Source organism: Branchiostoma belcheri, unplaced genomic scaffold, assembly GCF_001625305.1.
Source record: "Branchiostoma belcheri isolate BF01 breed outbred unplaced genomic scaffold, Haploidv18h27 scaffold18, whole genome shotgun sequence".
NCBI lineage: Eukaryota > Metazoa > Chordata > Leptocardii > Amphioxiformes > Branchiostomatidae > Branchiostoma > Branchiostoma belcheri.
In genome coordinates this window covers 2,171,396-2,194,947 of record NW_017803268.1, presented here as the reverse complement: position 1 = coordinate 2,194,947, position 23,552 = coordinate 2,171,396, and the positions used below count along the sequence as shown (strand labels likewise).

Sequence of the window (23,552 nt, the reverse complement as noted above, 5' to 3'; positions counted from 1 at the left end):
TCAGCTTCTGTAAAGTGATAGCAGGTGCCTCAGATCACGGAATCACTAACTCTCATTTATCCAGCGAATCTCCTCACAAGGAGTTAAGGAATTAAGGACTTGAGGAAGGAAGGTGAAGTCGAAGCCAAACATATCACTGCTCTTGCCAAGAACAATGTCAACTGGAAATGGTTTAGAAGCTCGTAATCTTGAAATGGCACGAAGAGTGGTCCTGGGCAGGAAGTCAGGAACTGATGCTGATTATCTTGGACAAGGGGGGCTGTGTGGGTGGGTTAGTTAGTTAGTTTGTTACCTGGATAAAGATACTCAATGATGGATTGAACTTTTTTATGGATGGATTAGGATAATATGTATTTGGATTAGTTAAGAGCAAAATATGGATTTTTGTCAAGGAGTCTTTGAGTTTGAATCCATTACAGCTTTTTTTTAAAATCTGATTTCACTTTTTTATATATTAAAAGAAAGGTATCCTGCCACTTAAATAACTATTCAGGGTCAGTCATTTCTATTGTTTAATATGACAGTATTCTTTGGCATTCCATTGGGATGTTGTTTAGAATTAGATATACAAGTGGTAAGCCTGTTAATGAAAAATGTAATAACTTTAAACAAAGTGGAAAATTTCTCTCATTATCTTAAAGATTACAAGCTTTCCTTGCCTCTTATTTGACAAGTATATAAACAAACAACAACATGATTTAAGTTTGATGATAATCCATATGTCTAAAAGGCTGTTATTTACCCTACCCCTCCTATACACTATATCTTATCATAGAGTAAACAGTGATAAGTACAGGGTAAATAAACCAGAGACAAGCCCTACAAAGTTGGTAATGTTGTTAAATCCAGCAGATAAACAAGAGACACGACCTGACAGAAAACAGAAGTGGAACACAGTGATTCTGTTGTTGTTTAGATGTTGTGGCTTTGCTAGATTTGTTGTCTCAGAAAAGTCTCCAAAAAGTGACAGCAATTGTTGATAGAGACAGCTTCTGTAATAGTCTTATGAATTTTGTGAAATATTTGTATTCTGGGTTACAGTAAAAGTAAAATCCATATATTATGTAATAAAGATATGGCAGATCACTTTTCTTGGTGTTTTTAAGTATAGAATAATGAGAAATCTTCTTTAGGCTAATGAAGTTATGAGTCACAGTATGGTCGTTTACAAACTTGCTGAAACATCTGCAGTTCTGCTGATAACAGATAGGTGGCATTACTTGAAAGGTGTGCCAGGCAAGGCCTTTTCTCTCAGGACAGGGAAAACTTGATACCTCAATGCCTGGTTTGTTTTCAGCTATGTTTGAAAACACACTTATCGCTAATTGGTTCATTGTCATTGTTTGACATGTTCAGATGTCAAAATCTAACAGATGTATCCTCTCAGAATATCCTTGTATTATGTGACATACTTAGAGTTAGACATGATGCCAATTAAATATAAAAAATGGAGTGTCTCTAGAACACCTTTAAAAACCTTTTGTATTAGTTACCTTTAATGTTCAAAATTCAGAAAAGATACTGTAATTTGAGGAAAGAATACTATGTATACTTAAGAAATATACAATAGTAAGTAGTAAGTTAAAAAGAAGAGGAAGTCAGAGAAATTGAATACCAATGCTTCTTTTGTATATTTGGACAGACTTTTACCACCAAAGAAGTGTCTACTATCATTTCTTCAACCAATTTCCTCAGAAATGTTGTAGTATTTTGCGTTTCTTGGTCCCGAAGTTTGTTTGTTCTGTGAAGCTGAACATAATAGGTGAAGTGTGCATTCCCACAACAGTGCAGCTCCTGTGTGGAGCCCCTCAAGCTAGCCTCCGTAGCAGGCTTATAGAACTGGGGATTTGGTGGTCTTCGACTGTTTTCTGATTAGCCCAGTTCTAAAACAGGGGTAATTCAACCAGGCCGGCTATGTTGTCTATATGCAATCAGAAAATAGCACATAAAAGCTCCCAAAGACCATGAAGACCCCCAAAAACCCCAGTTTTTGGCATGCTATGGAGGCTACCCTCCAGTCATGTAACCTCCCTCTGCAGTGTCAAGAGCACAGGTAACACAATCCACCACCCCGAAGGACCGCCATTCTTCTGCCTCAATTAGTCCTCTCTCATGCAGCTCATGCCTCCGCTGTTGTTCCGGCGAGCATGTAGCGTGCCGTTTACCAAACAACCCCTGCTCTGTTTTGCATGAAAATGAGAGAACGAGAAGTCATCGCACACGATGTTTATACCAAATTCATCAATGCCTGCTTTGCTTCGCTTCTCTCCTCATTTATTATCTTAAATCTGAAGCCTTTGAGGAAAATCTTTTAAATGACAATGACAAGAAGTCTCCTCTGACAGATCTTTAGCTGTTGTCATAGAAACCAGGTGATCTAATTGCAAAACTTCAAATCAACAACTTACAAGTGCTTCCTTGTTGAATAGCAACCTTGCTTATAATTGTTTGAAATCTTGTTGGGTTCCTCTCCATTTATCCGTTAACAAATGTTGGATCTCTTTCGTTATCGTGGTAAACTTTTCCTGGATACCATGTGCTTCGCGTGAAATGTTTCCCAACACTGTTGGTCATTACCAACGCACAAACTTGAACTCTGACACCGTCGTCTGTTTTTCTCACAAGTCCAGGTTTTCCTTACCACCTTGAGTAGCGCCGGGGGACAGTTTGATTATTATCGTACCTCCCGGGAGTAGCAATGGTATCATCCACACCTGCTGTTGCCATGGCAACAGAGGGGTACCAGTCTAATGCTGGCCCTGCTTGGTGATAGACAGAGGGATGGTGAATGGACTACCAAGAGGTGTCAACAAAGTGGAGTCAAAGCAAAGGGCTGTGGGTCAGACTGAGGGGTGCTGCAAGTGATTCCCTGCTACGCACTGGGTCTGGGTTTCGGGTCGTTACAAACGGTTGCTAGAAATTAGGGGGGATGACAACGTTCAGTGCGAAATTGGCATATACTTCTAGATGGTAAATGGCATTTTTAGATGGTGTTAAAGATGTTGCGATGGTATTATCCACTTTTAAAATTACTCTGCTGTAAACATTTTAAAGGTTTGTGTTCTGAGGGATTGATAAAGTATCTGGACACCCCCTTTGTGTGCGGTGCGATGGTACAGCCCTGTTCCATGCCTTGCCCCCTTCCAAAGCCTGGAATGTCATGCTTGGTCAGAACAGATCACAGTTTATGTGTAAGTTCAGTGGAACTGGAGTCCGGTCTATAGGGGTCCGCTCTTTCGGTGCTTCACAACTGTGTTTCTTGGACATAAGGCGGCCATTGAGTCTCTGGCACCATGAAATCACCAGGCTTTGAAAGCAAATCGCATCTGTGAGGGTTGGTTGGTTCCCAAGTCTGACAGAAAATCCGCTCATTTCTTCTCGGGTGTGTTGAAGAGATGTTTTCTTGCTGGTAAAGCCGGTGAGTACGAAAAAAATTGAATGTATCATACTTTTTCAGTATTTTTGCTACCTTTGGATTGTCAAAAAATGCAACATAGATTTGTACATATACTACATTATAGTAAACTGTACTTTGAATGCACTTTGAGAGACTCTCAGAGACTATGTACAAAGTTATGTAACATACAAATGCAAGTCTTAGCCATCAGAGCTACTTTTTTTCTTCTGTTAGCCATTCCAAGAAATTGAGGTTTTAAAATTGCATAAAGATCTTTTGAACCACAGTGCTTGTTGTTTTATAATGCATGTAAGAACAACATAGCACAAGCACAATACAGTCCAGTACAGTACAGAATGTAACATACTTTTTTTATCATAATTGGTACTGTTGCTACAAATTACATATAAGATACAATAAGGTTCTTGTGTAGTTCACCTACTAGTGTAGATTACAAGCTTGTTTTTATGTTTTCCCTGCTTGTTTTCTTCCCTCTCCTGAGAAGTATTTGCCTGAACAAGTGTGGTTACGGCTGACTGAGGAGCTTTGCATGATTTCTTCTAGCGTCAAAAACTCACTGAGCCTTGTATAGGCTGTTTATATTTCTTGAAGTAAAAATAGTAAAACGCTCATTTTGGGATTAATGTTACAGAAACAGTGCCCATATTTGCCAGCAAATGTTATATATCACTGATTGAAAAGGAAGGCATGTTTTGCTGTGTACAATTACTTTCCCATTCTCCCAGAGTTTACCAAACTGTGTCATGTGGTTAACCATAATGTTACAGAAATAGTGCCCATATTTGCCAGCAAATGTTTAACATAGCACTGATTGAAAAGAAAGGCATGTTTTACTGTGTAAAATCCCTCTCCATTTTCCTAGAGTTTACCAAACTGTGTCATGTGGTTAACCATAATGTTATAGAAATAGTGCCCATATTTGCTAGCAAATGTTATATAGCACTGATTGAAAAGGAACTCATGTTCTACTGTGTACAATGCCTTATAGTTTCAGACTTTACCAAACTTTGTCATGTGGTTAACCAGCTTGTGTGTAAGATTCCCTCCCCACTGTGAGCTAATTACGACTTCAAGATGTTAGGATTTCTTGATATGATTACCTGACAGCAGTTGGGGGTGGAGCGGCCTTGAGTGTTACGTCTGCGAGCACCCCCCCTGGTTGTGTGTCTCCCTACGTGCCCTTTGTGCTGGTACCCCCAGGAATTTTACTGGCATTTTAAACATATTATTGACTATTGACGCTTGAGGTCATTCGTAACTCGATGTTTTACAAACACGTGTAATAAGGCTAATGAAAAATGTCCACAGCCCTCCAGGCTCAAGTAGACTGTTAGTCACAACAAGGAGGTTTTAAATCACAAGTAGGAGAAACTTACAATTAACCTTCTCCCTGCTGCCTAACAGCATAACGTATTGGTATCAAATGCCTCCCGTAGCATACTGAAGGTTAATGTAAGTCATGGTCATCTGCAGTCTAGAACTAAATGGTTTATGATAACAAGAGTTTCTGTAACTGTTTGTACATGTTTAACCTTCTCTCTGCTGCCTTACCCTTAACCAATAGAAAGTTGGTGATCAAATGGCTACTTCAGTGTGCTGAAGGTTAACAAGAAGTATTGTAGGAATCTTGGTTTGTAGACATGAACTACCAATAGTCCCAAACCAAGGAGGTTATATTGGGAGACTGTCTTGACCAAATGTATGTATGAAACGTCAAGAAAGCCAGGGTTGTCGGTCTAATTTGTAAAGCTGTTTAACACCAAACTGTCACTGTTATCAAAAACTCTATTTTGGCCTGTATGTTTATATTGTGGGTCTGGCATCCTGTCCAGAGATAACAAAGTAATATTTGTTTTGAAGATGTTTGAGCATTTGAAACCTCCCCCCTCTAAATGAGTTGTCAACAGATCAGCTGACAAAAACTGAGCACCACCCCTTTTAGTAATGGTTTAACCCTTTCTGATATACAAATGTACTAGTAAATTTTGGACCAGCCCAATATATATATTTTAGTAGGAGTTTTATTGATTTGACATTGAGTATGAATACACACCTTATTTGTAATGGTTCAATCAAGCACTTGTTGTGATTTTACAGGGCTCATTAGCTTTTGGGGGTATTTTTTCAAGTATAGTACAAGATTTCTTGTCTTTTTTTCCAACTATATGATAATAAAGTTTCCAACATTTTGTACTTTCCCTGGTGTGTACAGTCTAGAACAAAGCTTTTTTTCTTGAAAGTGTACTGCTGCCTGTTTGTTTTAATTGACTCTGTTGATTACTATCTCTTTTTGTAATGTTAACAAGGTGTGAACAATTAAACTGTTCCAATCCATTTCATGCTCAATCCAATTACCATAGGCGTGGTGGTTTGATCTAATTGCGATTGTTTGAGGGGCTTTTAACAAACAAATGCAAACCACATTGGACACTTCACACCCTTTGTTGTCCATGTCCCTAGATGGTATATAAACTGGAAGTCCCTTTTTACTTGTTAATTAAAAAGTCAATTTGCTCGGGAGGGGGTAGAGGAAGGGAGGATTGTTTGTTTGTATCAGTTTGACTTGTCTGTTGTTGAGTGAGGAGCATTTGGAGTTACTGGGACAGAACAGGACTTCTTTCTCAGGAGATTTGCCTGTTTTGAATCTTTGCATTGGGATTTTGGTGTCTTTCCTTAGAAGGCATCACTGTCAACTGTAACTGGTATGTATCTCTAGTTCTGTGTTGTTTTGTAGCATGTAGAAATGCCAAACTGTTGAATCTTGGATTTGCCTTTTTGCATAGTGATTTTGGTGTCTTCTCTCTTTACTGAAGAGCTCAGTTTTGAGAGGTTTGATCATACTAAAGTGAGATCTATAAGATGCAAGTATATGATAGGGACATAGCCAATTTGAAAATTCAAATAGGTCAGTTTGTGGTTCTTCCTCTTTTTATTTCAGTGTAAAGAAAGTTGTATTAAAGTAAATGTTGTTGATCCTTGTCTGTAGATGGCAGTGCCAGCCAATTGCTCAGAACATGTTCCAAATGACGTCTTGACTTCTTGGTCTGCGATGGTGCATGATAGGGACTATCATAGGGTATATTATAGGCCTGAGATGGTCTCCTGTCTTATCTAAGTACATGTAGTTAACAGCTGACTTTATGGACTGTGACATCTTTATGCCAGTTCGTATGGCTATAAACATGTAGTTGTGGTTCCAAACAACTGTATTTATCTTTACGCTGTAGTGAAGTCTTTTGGGAACAATGGAGGGACTTTGTCCAAAGCTAGTTTAAGACTTTTACTGCCCAAGGCCCTATTTAGGGGCTTCGTCAACAGTCAATCTCTCAAACTTCATTTTGACATTTTTGTCTGACAGCTAGCAGTCAACAACCTTGAGAGTGACAGTTTTGCTTCTTGTGAGAATTTTTTCTACTTGAAACAAAAATATTGTCAGCAGCGCTTGATTTAGTGAGTGCTGCTAGATGTGTTCTCTTTCTTCATGCAGAACATGTAGAGTCGGTCACACATCTTGGTTCGCTTGCACAGCACTTTTACAGAAAGCCACTCACCCGTCCCACCCTTGAAAAGGTTCTAGACTCAAGACAACCAACAAGCAATCTTGTAAGATTTGTAATCTGACCACAACTTTCTGTCCTTGTAATATCCTTACATCAGGGGATTACTGCGGCCCCTCTTGACCCTGTGGTTAAAGAAACAAGGAGTAAGCTTCTTTCTTTGTGAAGGATTTTGGATAAACCTCGCTCTAGGAGCTCTTGGGAACCTTCAGTTGCAAACTGAACAGGAAATCACAAATTCTAAGGCAAGAGGAGGCCCTCAGTACTTTTGGGGAGTATGTTTTATATTTTGCCTTTTTTTCACCGTACAAATGCATAGTTTTACGAAAATAATATTGAGCACCTTTTGCATCATTGAGCAATAGATGAAGTAGAACTGACAGCTTGATACGTGATGGGAAAATTTGGCAGGCAGATGGTTTCAGTTCAGTGAAGGATAAAGTTGGCATTTGGAGCTTGACATTTACTCTTTTGGTGATCCTGTCACTCCTGTATTGAGATGTTACCTCTGTGGACTGCAAATCTTCTGCCAGATATCACATTTTTCACAACTAGGACTGTTATGGTGCCATGACATACAATGTTGTTTTCGTAATTCTACAATAATACTTGTACTTGTACTTGGTACTCTAAAGATATAATTTTACATCCCCAACGGAGAATAGAGCAACTTTTTCAATTTGTTTTTCAGTATTTGTAGCTTTTTTATACAGCAATTTACAAGGAGGCTTTATATGTGTATCTATAAATTTTGTCATTTGTTGGGAATTTTATAGGAATGTTTGAGTGTATTTTTGTTTGGGTTGCAAATGGTGCAACAACAGTTTCCTGTCAATTAGGCTGTTTAATGGAACCCTTTGATTAATGATACCCAGCCTTTTCTGTTTTCATCTTGTTCTGTTTCATCAGTTACTGTTAGCTGTGTGTGATTTTTCTATGACGAAACATGAAGCAGAGTATTTCTTTGATATCAGAACTTCTGTACATCATTTTGTTCAGCCTACTGATCTATAGCTAAGATATGTGAAACATCCTGTAAAGTGTAATTCTTTATCATAAAATTAGTGTATACTATTTTTTCACGTGTCTAATGTTCGTCTTCATTTTTCTCCGTCTTCTCCAGATCGAGAACATCGAAGCGTGCTTGAGCTTCCTCGCAGCCAAGGGAGTCAACATCCAGGGTCTTTCTCCTCAGGGTAAGCATAGCAGAGTATTCCATCACTGCAGATACAGAATGCTAGATGTTTTGACATGCAGTACATGTACATTGTAGACTTGCTCTCCAAGCAGAGGTTTGGATTTTGTGCTATTTTGGACATGTTTTTAGGCTTTTTTATCAGGGTTTCTTTTTTGCACTGGAATTTTTTTCCCACCCAACCCAACCCAACCTCTGCTGGCAGTCGAAAGCATCAAATCAATGCGCTATTTTGGGTTGGGTGGAAAAAAAATCAAGTGCAAAAAAGAAACCCTGATAAAAAAGCCAAGAAATAAAAAAACATACCAAAAACAACCCAAAACCCAAACCTCTGCTTGGAGAGTATGTAGGCTTGCCTGGGTACCATCCTGGTTAGTTTACGTTCGCTCCGATAGTTGCTACCCACAATCATTTCTTTCTTTCAGTTCAGAAGGTACGTAGATATCAGGTATACAAACATTCCCAAACTTCCTTCTTTGCCTAAGTGTTTAGTTCCTGTTTAGAGTGAGTATTGTTTGCATGATTGTTTACTCAGCCATGTTTGTGTAAAAAGCTAATAGGCCGTGTAATTTAATGTAAACACTCAGCTCTAAATAAGCTGTTTCTGCCATAGTTATTTAAATCAATGCAAAGTGCCTTCAAATACATAAGTCCAAATCCTCGCCAAATCCTGTTTTACCACGACTCATACTGTATGTAGAAAACTACCCCCTTTCTAACTGTTAGTGTTAGCTATAGGAAGGGCATGTTATTGGTTAAACTTAAAGACATCAACAAGAAGAAAGCATACATGTATGTTCAAAAACTAAATGGAGAGACTGGCCACCAAAAGCTGATGTGTACAAGTTGATTTTCTTAGCAGGGTTGTCTGAATGAAGTTAGCTGTACGTGTAAGCAAAGACTTGAGTCCTTTCCTAGTCACCAAGGGGTTATTATTTTCTCTAAAATTTTAGTAGAAATGCTTTAATTCCATGTAATTGTTTGGAAGAAATGGAAATTTCAGAGGGTAGAAATATTTGAAAATTTTTAAAACATTCTAACTAGTTCTCAGGAAGAGAAACATGGTATAGGCCCCTGCCTTAGGCAGAACTAGTGCCAACACTACTACTTAGTAGTAGTACAGTTATTGTACCAGTATATTGAACAGACAGCTGTCACCTGTGCCCTCTGACCAGCAACACAAAAGCACAGCAGGTACAACTTGTCTCCACCCTGAGAACACCATTAAACACCAGTCAAACTGCCCTCAAACATTCACCTGTCATTTTAGCTGTATGGATAAAAGGGTTGGCCCACAAATTATCCTGTTCAGTGCACCAAATGGCGAAGAAAAAGGGCAAACCCGATTTTCATGGTTGCAGACCCAGAGCGCTTTGGTGACCTCATTTATTTCAACAATATCTTTATTCAGCAATTCAGTAACGTTACAGTTTCTAAAAAGAGGGATTTGAGAAAAATTGAAAAAAAAAACTACATGACAGGATACATACAAACTCCTACTTCCTAATCCTAGTGAGCCACCCAAAACTATACTTCTGCCATGAATCAGCATACTGTATTGTCACTGAGCAAGGAAAGCATCAGTTGTGTACAATTGTGACAAAACCTCTAGGCAGTTTCAGATGTGGGAAGCCATGGTCAGTGCAAAGGTTGCTCAAAAAAACATGCCACACTATCTTTAGAAGTTTAGGGGAGTGGAATTTCCATCAACAAGACCCCTCAGGGATGGGTTAGGAGGGAGCACGCCCCCCACCCCCATACTTCCTCACATTCATCACCTGGGTGTGAGAGGTCAGCCCTGTGTTGACACTCGTCTCTGCAGTTTTTAGAAAGAAATGTTTCCTTTTGTGCCCCCTGGTCTCTGGGTGAAGTCTAATCTCCAAGCAGATGTCAGATGGCAAAAGCATTATTAGAATAGAGGGGCCTCAGCTGCCCAGCAAATGGTAACTGGCAAATGGATGTTGTCTTTGCAGCCAATGAAACATCTGCTTGGAGATTATGTCTGGTCAAATCATCTTCTAACTCCATGGTCCCATGTAGTCCCTACATAGTTTTACAGAATATTTTTTGACAAGTTAACAATGATGTTTTGAAAAAGAATCAAAGAAATGAAAGCAAAAAGATGTGACTACAAAATCTAACAGATACTAAAAATATGACAAAAAATTGTCTGATATGGTGTTATGAAGAAGAAAATATGAGATTGAACCAGAAGAAGAAGAAATTAAGGTCTAGATTTAACTGGGTTTGAGGGAGCCAGATTTATGTAAAGCTACATGTAAGTGGACTACACAGACACAATTCCTACATACATCAGCCCTAATGCTTTGCCCCATGTTTATTCAAGTGTACAATTTAGCCTCTTCCATATCCACTATAAAGAGATTAAGGGTCTCTGCCCAGGCAACACAGTCTTCTTCCTGATTAATCCGATTTGAGAAGACTTCCAGAGAGTGGTTTCCCACAGTCATGTACCACAATATAGGTCAACAGATGTGACTCCTATAGTCCATAGCACAAAAAGTCTAATCCAACTTGTGGGAGAGTCCATTCTTTGGAAGGGGAGACTCGAAAAGGAGAGAGAAAGGTGCTGGGTGAATGCTCAAAAATACAGGATAGAGCAGAAAATTAGAATTATGTCATAAGCTCATTTACTAAAGTAAGAAAGAAGTAAAACTTGCAAGGTGTAAGGAAAAAGTAGTGTGCCAAAGAGTCAATGTGTAAAACCAAATCATGCCAGAAAGTTACTTTTAAGCCATGAAGCCTGATCGTCACATGGTCCTTAAGCCAAGTCATAGGCAAAACCTAACGACTTGTTGCAAGCTGATGCCCTCTTAACATGCAATACGACCATTTAGATAGTCTAGAGCACTTAAAATCCCATTCAAACTACTCTGTAATTAACCGAGCTGCACCGGAAACTTCTGTAGCTTCTGAAGGTAAAACCTGCCTGTTTTCACAACTTTCTTGAAGAGTTTATTGGGTGAAAGTTGGCCTCTAAGGTGTTGCCAAGTCATCAGGTGCATGTTTGTGGTTTCAGTAATTTGTGTGACAAAGTGGTTTGTCACTGCTAATGCCAGATGTTCAGGTAGACAGGTTGCTTTCCCTGTGACCTACTTTTAGATTCTATGTCTTCGAATGAAGTATTTAAAACTTCTCTTGTGAACGAAGTAATTTTTCTTCCCAAACTTTATTTTATTGTGCAAGAGTTTTGGTGCCAAACCGCTATATAAGCAAGCTCTGGTCCTTCTCTTGATCTAGTACTACAAGTAGTTCTGAACCTTCCCTCTGTTCCACGGAGATGTGGGATGGACACTATCTAAGTTATATAACCTTCTCCCAGCTGCCTGACTCTACAAACAATAGAAATTCCTAAAACCTAAACAGGGTGAAGGTAAAATGGTCTTCTCCTTCTCTAAAGCTTGTACAAGCGCTTCTGAGCCTTCAATCTTCTTGTTTCGCAGTGATCTGTGATGGAAACTTTAACCATATTTAAAGCATAGCCAACAGAAATTTGGCGCCAAACGTCCACCCTAGCAGGCTGAAAGTTAACGCGATTCTTGGACCTCCCTTGAGCCAGTACAAGCAGTTCTGAACCTTCCCTCTTGTTCCACAGAGGTCCAGGATGAAAACTATAACCAACACAAATTTGCTACCAAATTGCTACCTGAGTAGGCTGAAGGTTTAAGTGGTCATAGACCTTCTCTTTAGGCCACACCAATTTAATTTCTTGGTTAACGGATTTTTCTAGAAAAATAATGAACCGGGCGGGCGAAAAAAAAATAAAAAATAAAAACAGGCCTAGGCATCGTATTATGGCCCAAAATGGTACGATAGGAGCCATGAAGTCAACACACCAGGCTGGTTCAAAATTTAAACAATGAATTTTGACCTTTTTATGATACCATTGCATTGAAAGATGGAATAACTGTAACAACTAGGATGAAAAGGACTGTTTTCAACTGTTCAGGGCAAAATATGAGCATTTTGCAGTTGATTCTGAATTTTTATTTTTATTTGCAAATCAGAAAAAATTGAAGCGGCGAATCCGTTAACCAAGAAATTAAATTGGTGTGGCCTTAGCGCTTACAAACAGTTATGACAGTTCTGAACATTCTGTCTTGCTGTTCCACAGAGATCCGTGATGGGAACTTGAAGGCGATCCTCGGGTTGTTCTTCAGCTTGTCCAGGTACAAGCAGCAGCTGCAGCAGCAGCAGAGGTCGCAGGGGGCAGCAAGGTCGCAGGCGCAGACAGCTGACCAGCCGCAGTCCAAGTAAGTCTCATTCATTCATCTCTCAATAGGGGAACATAATTCTTAGAGAACTGTTACATACCATTTTTATCCTTCTGGAGTCTAAATGTGTAATGCTAAAATTGTTTTGATACAGTATAGTAGATTTAGATTTCCTATGTTGGTGTTGATAGAAAATCAGATCTTTCTGCTGCAAGGCACTTGAGCACTGAAGACTATGTGCGGCATTGTACTGGTTAGGTGGGAGAAAGGCTTATGTGGGTTATTGTTTGGGGTAGAGGAGTACATTCAGTTGCGAGCATTGTCAGTAATGCCATCTAGTGAAAGAAATTGAAACTGCAGCAGTTCACTTAGGCTACTGGAAAGAAAGAAAGCATATTCTCCTTGGCTCAACATGTAAGGGGTTTTGAAGTAACAACAAGGCTCAAAAACAAGATGGATTATAATTTGAGAGGCTTCTTGTTGATTCATTGAAGGGATTCCAAGAAATTCTGTACCAAAAATACTAAAAAATACTTGACTACTTCTTTTCCAATACACTACTTTTCCGTTGTTTTTCCACTTCTTCTGCTCTTGCAATGTTTGAAAACATCCAGTAGCCAAGGATTTGAATTGGTTTTTCTTTACAAATCTAAAACAACATTAAATCTTTCATTATGGCCCTTTGCCATTTCTCACGGTGGTCTCTGCATAGACAAACTCGACAATGTTCAAAATTGATGACAGGTTGCCTTTGTCACGTAAATGCCAGATGGACATTACTGATGCGTGCCGTGTCTTCTTCGAAGAATAGATGTTGACAAAATGATGAGACTGTACGAGGAAAAATGGCTTCAGGCTCAAGACGTCTGGGCTGCAGCCATTCTTATTTCTTCATAAATTGATTTTCCATGAAATTTTGAAGAGTCATAAGAGGTCCATTTCATGCTTGAATGTTACAGCAACAACCAAAACGCTTCCATTTTTTTCAACATTAAATTTTTTCTAAAGCCTTAGAAGGGTTATAATGCATACCATAGTCCCAGTAATACTTGTAATACTTCTCTAACAACTGTCTTTTTGCTCCCTGGCTTTCCAAAAGACAAGAAGAAGTGTGGTAAGTGTCTTTTCTAAGCTTCCTACCTGTACACCCCTCTTATCCCAAAGTGGTAAGCTCCCACCAGGTGCTTTTATCTTGCTGTTTCTTACCTATCATTTTGCCATTGTCTGTGAACTGCCGTCTGTAAAGCATCGATTTTCAGACTCGGTGGTTGTCCAAACCAACATGGGGAACTATCCCGATGTCTACCTGAAGGAAGAGGTTGGAACAGAAGACTGGTGAACTGATTTTACTCCCTTTTTTTCATGTTTGCAGGTGTTCAATGTAATAACATGTATGTTGCACTTTTGCAGATGTTAGCAAGCTGTACAAACAAATACATGTTACAAATCTCTGCACTGTACTTGATAGGACTAATGCCTCTGTTACTGTTACAGTTTAGGGAACAGTTAGACCTGTGGAGTTTTGCTTTTTTTATATTTTTACAGATATTTGTTATTATAAGTCAAATAGAGCTTAGGAGAGCAAGCTGTTTTTTGTCAAAAGATGAGGAAATTTTTGTTGTGCCTAGCTTCATTGACATTTCCTGTATGCTTGACATTTTTAAAATGACAAGTTATTGTTTCTCTGAAGAATGCTGTAGAAAAGAAGAGTCTGAGAAAATCTTTTCACTTCTGCATGTTTCGAAAGACATCCTGTTTTGTATTGTTAAAAACTGTTCCCACCACAGAAATTGCCTGACAACACTAATTTCAGTGTTTCTATACAATTTCCTTGGCATGTTAGCCCCGGTACAATTCTAAGGCCATGTTGATTTGATTATATGGATGACATCCTCTGGGAACCCCAAAACTGATGCGCGCGTGCGAATAAAAAAAAAGTTTGGCAAAAAAAAAGTTGCTTTCACTATTAAATCTACGTGGTCATGAAGGTTGAACAAATGGCACAGAATATGTTATGGCGAATAATCTACTCTTCGAATTCATTTCTTTACATTTTTGTCTTTTTTCCTTTGATTTTGGCATTCTACGACATTGGTATCATTTCTAAATGTTTTCCTTGCAACTTATGGTATATTTTTGCTCATTTAGTAACTGTTTTGCACGATTTACAGTATGGTTGAAACTTTTTTTTTTTGGAAACGGCCGAAAATTATGCGCGCGCGGATGTCATCCATATAATCAAATCAACATGGCCTATGGTTGAAACTTTTTTTTTTTTGGAAACGGCCGAAAATTATGCGCGCGCGGATGTCATCCATATAATCAAATCAACATGGCCTAAGATGGCAGAAAAGTCACAATCCTCACAAACTTAGTTTATCTCCATAGAAACTGACAGCATAGCCTGGAAATGACAGAAAAGTTGACTTCACCAGCAAACAACCATGCCTATAAAGTCTTTCAGTAAAGTCGGTATCGAAGAGAGCCTGACTTTTGTGGCAAGTCAACCTTACTTCCACACCAGACGTGTAATTATACCACTCGGTAACTAAACTGAAATACGAGAGCAAATTTAGCAAAAAGATTAAAGGACGCTTCCCCTGTCAACCAAACTTTTTGACAAGTAAGGTGCAGCTTTGTTTCAAGCCTGTGCACCCCTCAGACAGTGCAGGAAGTCTAGTAGTGTAGGGGGGTATTAATTAGGGTATGAGTAATAGGTATGATTACAGAGGGATTTTCCTGTAACGTTAGTGTCTTGCAAATTTTGTGGAGAAAAGAGGTAGGAATTGAGTCTAAATATAAGTTTAGGAATTCAGTTAACTTGCTGGTCGTTTTCTAAATAACGGACATTTCAGAAACGACTTAACTTCACCCTGATTGACAGGAAGTTAAATCAGTTTACGGTAAATCTTGCATTTTGTTTGTAGTAAACTTTTCTTACTTCAAGCTTGTACTTGTGCCTAGATAAGGAAATAGTCGGTATTTAAAGAGCCAAAGAAAAAGTATCTCAAGAAAGTATTTGTAAGAACTGGAGCATATCTTTTTCAATGGTTGGTATAAGACAGTAACTTCTTGTTGTAGATATTAGTAACTTTACGGTAGATGCAAATTAGTTGGTCAGTGCAAGTAGACCTCAAGTCAAATACACTGTGTACACTGGAAGTGCCTTCTGAATTCTTTGCTTGCTTTTACGAAGTAACTGTGAAGAACGCAGTACTTCGTTAAGAAGACCACAAGCAGGTCAGTTAAGACTTCAGCATCATTGGTAGGTTTTAACTAGATTGTATAATCTTTCTTTTTCAAGATGTTATGTATTTTTTGACAAACTGCATGTGTGAAATGTGATAGTACAAGATTGTGTCATTTAGGCAAACAGTTGATAAGTTGGGGTGACTCAATGTTTGACTTGAGGAATGCTTCCTTCTTGGAAAAGGACAGGAGAAAAGAAGGTCTCGTTACGACTAGATTGTTTCAGATTCAGAAGATGGAACCTATGGAAGAAATGTATTCTTGTATGCTTCATATAAGGTTAAGATTCTTGTGAAACTCTCTGTACAATTTGCACTTGTAGAATTATGTCAATCAGGCAGTCCTTGTTGGGGAAAAGGTTACTAATGGCCAATTTACATCTTTTAAAATACCGACAAAAAAATTCTTGGAACATTCTTGGTCCTGTGACTATATGTTGTAGGTAGTGGGACATAACTTGATGTTATGTACTACTGTGCTTTGTTGTTAATTAAGTCTAGATTCTTGCTTTTTTTCAGAATGGAATGTGATGATACGAGCACCAGATTTTGCCGCAGTTTTAAGAGCCTGCATTATTTGACGTGGATGTAATTAGAGGTTAAAAATGTTTAACAATGTCCTATTTCTGTACCCCAGGCTTCCTGCGCCCAAAGCCTCCAGCAGAAGTGCCAGTAACCTGAATCGTCGCAGCCTTTCTGCCGCCGACAAAAATTGCATCCAGCGGAATTCTCAGGGGTCAACGGTTTCTACGACCAGCAGCGAAGGTGAGAAACATTTATGGGATGTTACCAAATTGTCTGCATTTTTGTCTAATGTTTTTGAAGTGTTATGAGATGGATAACGATTGCAAGAAAGGACAGTCCCCAAAGCAGCTTCTCTTCAAATACAGTGTAGCAGTGCCCAATTACAATACAAATTGAAAGATTGGTTTATTTCAGTAAGATCACATTCAATACCATGGTATGGCCGAATTGAGGTATGACTGAAAAATTAAGATTAGTCACTGGGACTCATATGAGGGATATAACGTCACTGATAGTTATAGATTAAAACTCATTAGAGGTCTCAAATGAGCAACATTAAGAAACAGTAAATACAATTTTTAACGAGTTTAAAGTTGTATGTAGTCTATTACAGAACATTTGTGGAAGAGTTTCTTACCATAGCGTTGTTTGTTTCCTGTGCAGTATTTTTCCTACATAGCTGTATTTTGTTTCAGGTCCTCCTGTTGCCAACGGAGGATCGAATATCCCGCAGTTATCGTCCAAGTCCAGCCGTGTGCCCTCTGCTAAATCAGACAAATCCGACTCTTCCAAGTCGGGTGCAAAAACAGCCGGTAAATCTACAACGACAAAGTCTGTCACCAAGTCTGCTTCCAAGTCGTCTGTGGCAAAATCCCCCGGTAGTGATAAAAGCGCAGATAGCACGCTTTCTAGAACTGGCAAGAATTCTATGCTCGATAAGTTCAGGTTCTTTGGAGGATCAAACTCGAAAAGTGCCTCGAAGAGCGGCGGACCAACAGGGACTACCTCAAAATCCAGCAGCAGTTCTAGCGTAAGTACGACCAGTGGTGCTACCGCTTCCGAGCCGACGCAAGCCAACGCCAAATCAGGAATCAAAGACGCGGCAAAGAGAAGGTTTGGCAAGGCTCTGAGCAAGTCTAATACAAAAGAGACGACCAGCAACAGCAAAACAGCCAGCACTACTGCTGTGAAGAAGACTGCGAAAACTAGAACAGACACAAAAGCGACTGCAGTTAAGGGTAAAGACACAAAATCTACAAAAGCTTCACCTGACAAAGGAGCAGAATCAAAGGGTAAAGCTTCTGCGGCCAAACATACAACTGATGAAAATGGTACGATAGAAACAAACACAGGAGTAAAACTTAAAAAGTCGTCCTCGAGGATTGCCAGTTTCATTCCTAAGGGCACTTTGAGAAACACTGCAAGCATCCATCAGTTGGCACCCAAGGCAGACTCAAGTTCGCATGAACAGTCGTCTTCTAGTAGCAATATACCAGTGGCGGGATCGAAAATGCCTGGAAAAGCCATATCGTTCGGGCTTGGTAGAAAATCAGCCAACACTGAAAAGGACAAGGGTGTTGTGTACGAAAACTGGTCTGCACAGGGGAGAACTCAGCTGGACTCAGCAAAGACGGGGGCCAAGCTTTTTGAGGCTGGTAGGCAGGCGTCCAATGAGAATCTTCTCTCTGAGAGTAAGCGGGCAGCCTCTGGTAGCATTAACTTCTCGCCTGCCCACGCGCATGTAAACACTGCAACAGTCGCTCCTTTCAGTCATATAGCAACGTCGCTTCCTAACAGCGACAGTAACGTCAGTTCTAATTCCAACTCTCACAGCGACCAATCCAAGTCTACCTCCAGTAGCAAAGACAGTGTTGTGTACAGGCCGTCCGCGGACGAGGTCTCGGAAAGCGAAGCTGAAGTCAGTGCAAAAAGGGCTGCAAAAGACATTGCAAATCTGAGACAAAATCTGGAGGACACGATCTTGAGCTTGCGGAGTTCCCAGATTAACAGAAGTACCCTTGAAACGACCTTTGGAAGTGACGACGTCTTCACGCAATCTCACCCGAGGACGAGCATGGAAACGGTTTTCAGCGAATCTGGAGCGCGAACCCTGAACAGGACTCCTGGTCACTACTCCAGTCTGCGTTCCGTAAGCCTGGCTTCCAACGTCATGCCTGTACAGGGGGTCAGAGTTCAAGCTGGGGAGGGCTTCGCCTCGCCACTTATGCAACCTCGACTCTTGAACTACCCCTACCAGACCGGTTCCCTCAGGAGGACTATTTCCAGCCGAAGCACCATGGTGCAGGGAGACATCCCGGAGAGCAGTGAAGAGGCTAACCTTGACCTTGACCTCACTGGAGGTTACGTCAGTGATGGCGACGTTCTCAGCAAAAATCTTCGATCTGACGACATCGCAAGCGGGTAAGTGAATATACTATATCTAGTCACACTGTACAAGTAGGTTTGTAGAGATGAGAAGGACCTATACTAGCTATAGTATGGTAGTTGCAGTATTAGCTATGTGTCGTAACAACTGTCTTATGTATACCTCCACTCTACGATCTTTGGTCCTCGCCACCAAAGATCTGGCTAGAGTGAAGGAAGTAAATGTAGGACGATGCGTTTTATTTCTGTGCATTTCACTAGGGGGAAGAAAGACAATGTTAGAACCGAGCTGGTTAACTTGGTGCCCAAACCCTGGCCTGGCAAAAGTCAGGCTGGAGAAAATCAAAATGACAAGAGGTAAGGGGCGTGGTGTGGAGTAGAGACATCATAACACTTCTAGGTGTCATAACTGAAGAAAAAAATTAATGATCCTTGAATGGGCTAACTTCAAAAGTTGTTGATTTTTAGAAGTGCAAGGTGAAAGGTAGAACAGGTAGAATTATAGTAGAACTCTTACTTGATTCATAAAGTTTGACCACATCTCTCTTACTACATTCACATGTACTTTGACACATTGGTAGCTTCTGTGTCTAAAACTTACAGACTGAGTATGTACTTGTCAATACCTGGTAACAGTAGTCACTAACTTCCTACAGTTTGATATTTTTAGTTAACCTTCTGTTTGATTTATAAATGATGAATTATTCCTAAAAATCAAAACTGTATTATTGATGGATAAGGAAGCAGACCATGAAATTGTGATGTGTCTTATGATAACCGTAAGTTATTACTTTAGCCACATATTCAAGTGTTCTGCCAACTTGTATTTTACCACAAAAGGAACTTTACCAGGTGACTAGTATACTAGATCTAAACCTTCAGAAAATATAAATTTTGCAGACATGACTATAAATCAGAAAAAGCAGCATTTTACCTGTCTATCATCACCTCTTAAAGTGAAGACAGCCCTTCCTTAAAGATGTACACACCAGGCTCCTTAGATGAGAGGCAGGCAAACATCAAGGATACGCTCAGGCTTCCAGAGTGTTTAGAAAACTTGGTGGGGCTTCCTTCTATCCTAAACATTTATACTTGGAGCAAGAAGCTCTTTCTTCAGTATAGGAGTTGGATGGAAACAGCCAAGGACAGCAGGTACTGTAGAAAATATTATGGGGAAGGGGGGAGGGTCAAATAGTAGCATATAGATGTCAATTGAATAAGAAAGGAACATTTTCGTACGTGTATGTGTTATACTTATGGGATGAAAAGTCTAGTTGCACTTAGAAAACAGGTGCATGGTGGTACAAAAATTAAGTATGCAGCTTTAAGGAGAAGGTAGGAGGTAGGGCTATATACAAAATGTTGTGATTTTGAAAATTTGAGAAAGAAGATAAGTTTAGGAATAGAATGTATCACTATGCTGATGGCATAAAGGCTGAATTATCCTGTAGGTTTGAATGATTTCAACTAGATTGATGGTTTTCCTTTTCATATAGATGGATAAGATTCATAAGCAGGTCTTAGTTTTCAATTAAATATGAGTGAAAGTGCTAATGAGGCATCCAGGTGAGTTAATTACTCGTAATACACATTCTCCAAAGACTGGCACAGCTGACTTTTTCATGACCTTTAGGATGATGGGATAAAAATAGGTCAACTCTTCCCTGCCAGTGGCGTAATTTTCACTTTGCAGTTAAGGTGATTTTTTTTTGTCATGCATTGCTCTAATAGTTAGCCATCCCTCCAAATATCTTTGTTGATCTCTTGGCGTACCATCCACGTTCTAAATTTCTACAATTCTCTGCTTTTAAAATGGACTAAAAATGGACTAACTTCAAGGTCAAGTGAAAACTGGCAACTGCCAATCCAAAGAACAATATCTCAGAATTCATTGCAGTTCTACCTGCTGTTCATCCCATTCTTGACCTAGTTAAGAAGGTCAAAAAGGTTAATCAACTTATAGACCAAGGGTCATCCCTGGGGGAGTGGACTCATCAAGGTGACCTTTAGCTGTTGCCATGGAGACAGGCAGCTACAGCACAGCTGTGTGGTTGTTGTAGATTCCTGATGGTAAAACAGGAAATGTAGAACATAGCAGGAGAAACTTGAGCAGTCAGGGTTGCGGGTAAACCTTTATCAGGACTGGCAGATAAAATACAATTGAAATTTCATATCAGACTGTCTGTAATTTTAACTTAACTTTAACGTATATTTCCAAGGGTAGTACCTTTTCTTTTTGCAAATGTTGAAGAACAATTAGAGCAGAGCGAATGTAAAATGTCAGTTTTTTTAGAAGAAATAACATTGAAAATAAACATTTTGTATTTGAAAGATTGGCTAATGTGTACAGAATAATAGAAAGGGCTCTTCAAAAACTGTTCTCTTGCCTTCTTCAGACTTTTGCAAGTCCTGAATTCAAAGCTTATACCTAAACTTGACGTAGTAAATTCCAAAAATTGTAGAAATAAGATGCTCAAGTGATGACAATCCCCAATTCCCTTGTGTGAGCCAAGCTGCATTCCTCTTTTGGTGAAATGTTACGGAACAATTAACACCAATGAGGTCTTATTGACCTTTCTGCTCAAGTCTAATTGCTCCCACCTCCTGCCAAATATTTGGGAATCAGGACGACACGAAAGCTTCCTCTTCTTACAACCTGACAGGCACGGGGACATGGACAAGGTAATTATGGACGGTGCTGATTTCTGTGTTGAAATATGAGTAGGATTATGTGATAATTCTATTAAGGTGAGGATCATTTATTGATTTATAGGCAGAAATCACATTTCTGATCATCTACAGAGATTTTGCTAAAAATGGAGTAGATTTGTAATTGTGTCTTTTGTGTAAATTTTACGTCTACAACTAGAAAAACGAATCTTGAATGAAAATCTTCTTTGATTCGGATGTTTTTGTGAAGCTGTTTCAGGCTGTTAGTGTCTGTTAATTGGGCCACCAATGCATTGTATTGATCAGTGTCAATTTTGGGAAGTCAGTTAGGCATAATAGTATTTTGGTATCGATTGTACCTCCTTTCTGACAGACGTAATTCTTTTAGATATACATGTAGTAGTAGACTTCAGGTACATGTATGCATGCTCAACACCCTGTCAGATACTAGGACACTGGTTTTGGACATTGTACTGAATAATCTGTAATATCAGCAACTTATTTTTGGGTATGAGTCAGACATCTTTGTTTGCATCTGTCACTCCTACGCAGAGTGACCTTTTCTGCATTGACAGTTATTGTTCATATAGATTGAGTCTTCATTGTGGCGAAACTGGTGATATGACATAATTGAAATAAATGATGCTTGAGTAAAATGTGGTTCACAGCAAAAACATAATTATTAATATTCAGTCTCTAAGCACAGGTAGTTCTTCATTTCAACAGCCAAATGAATAATGGTTTATGATCATTGCTACAGATATATAAAAAAAAAGCTTCATGTACTTCTAGGCATTTAATAATAAGTAAGATATTCTTGCATATACTTTTTCGTTCAATGTACAAAAATGAAGTGACAAAGGGACCCAACTCAGGGTGATCGCGGTCGCGTTGGCCAGGTGGTCACCTTGCTCAATGCTTGTGCCAATGGGAAAAATTTTTGGGACCGAGAAAGAGCGGTCACCATGGCCAGGTGGTCAGCTTGAAGAGGTATTCACCTTGGCAGGTTAGACTGTATGCAGAAATGCACGTAGCATGTTATAGTTCTGTTGTCTTTTGGGGACAAGCATATACCATACATGTAGATAGGGTTGTTTAAACACCTGATTGATTTTGAGCCTTGACTTATACAACTCTTACCTGCTGTACCATCTGTGTTCAAGGTTTAGTGCCTTCGCTGTACACACAGTCTGTGTATGTAGAGGAAACAAACTTTGACTACAGATGTTGCAGGGGCCAAAGAGTCCTGTGCTGAAGGATATCAGTCAGAAAACACTCTCTATCCCTTTTACTTCAGCCAGGTGAATTAAGTAATTAGTTGTAACTTAAAGGCCTTTTCTATCAGTACCAACTATGCAAAGGGTTTGGTTCCTCCACTGTCTATACATCTAGTGTAGAGGAATCAAAATCCAGAGGCAGGGCTCTAGCCGGCTCAATTTTTTTTCTGCTAGCTCAATTTTTCCCCCGTTTTCCCAGGTTCATGATTGGACCTGGGGGTACAGTGCTTCCAATCTAGGGGGTCAAAATTGGGATTTTCAAGCCTTTGAAAATGCAATTTCCCACATTTTGAGAGACAAATCATAGGATTGAGAGAGGTTGTTGGTGGTCCTTCTGGTGTATTTATATCTTTAATTTTTTAAATTTCCAAAGATTTTTGGTCAATTTTGTCAGTCAAGGTTGACAGAATGGCTTAGAAATATTTCCGTCACACACCACAAAGTTCCTGCAATTGACGGAAAACGGGTGCTTTAGCCTTGGTCTGAGGGCATACAGTCTCAGGGTGAAGGACATTGGTCGGTCAGTTAGAGAACACTTCGCTGGCCTGGTACTTCAGCCATGTTTGTTCTAGAGGTCAGTGAGGGTCAGCTGAGCAGGTAAACACCAAGTAGAGGCCACTTGGTTTATCAGCCTGTTCATCTGTAGCCAGCTGTCCGGCGGGCAACTCTTGCGTCACTGCGGACGTTACGATCGCACTGCCTTGTACGGGTGACCATCCATACGTGCATACCGTTGTACAAAACGGAAAGCCAAGATGAGCTACAGGTATTTCCAAGGAGGGGGCTACTTGTCAGCAGAGGAGTTTGGGTAAGTAAGCGACGACTTGTTAAGCTGCTGTGTGGTCAAGCCGTTGTTTAAAGAGGACTTTCTTCGCTGCAGTGTCCACTATTGATCATTCGCAATGGCTGACCAATGAATAGGTGTCCCACTTTCGTAACGCTAGCTTATTCTACAGTCATGGATGCCATCTTTTTCATGTTTTTTTTCTAGACTTTTGCAAGATTTTATACAGAGCTATAAAGGTACTTACTAAGGATTAGC

The 23,552-nt window shown here is 39.6% G+C and overlaps 1 protein-coding gene across 12 annotated transcripts in view; it reads left to right on the top strand.

Annotated features, from left to right (window-relative positions):
* LOC109467408 (neuron navigator 2-like) overlaps positions 1–23,552 on the top strand; it is a 198,234-nt gene that overhangs the window by 105,466 nt on the left and 69,216 nt on the right. For all 12 annotated transcript variants that reach the window (XM_019765359.1, XM_019765353.1, XM_019765355.1 and 9 more), the window contains 4 exons: positions 8,099–8,171; positions 12,306–12,444; positions 16,291–16,418; positions 16,874–18,599. In XM_019765359.1, coding sequence (XP_019620918.1) covers positions 8,099–8,171; positions 12,306–12,444; positions 16,291–16,418; positions 16,874–18,599 — 2,066 coding nt within the window. The remainder of the gene's footprint in view (positions 1–8,098; positions 8,172–12,305; positions 12,445–16,290; positions 16,419–16,873; positions 18,600–23,552) is intronic.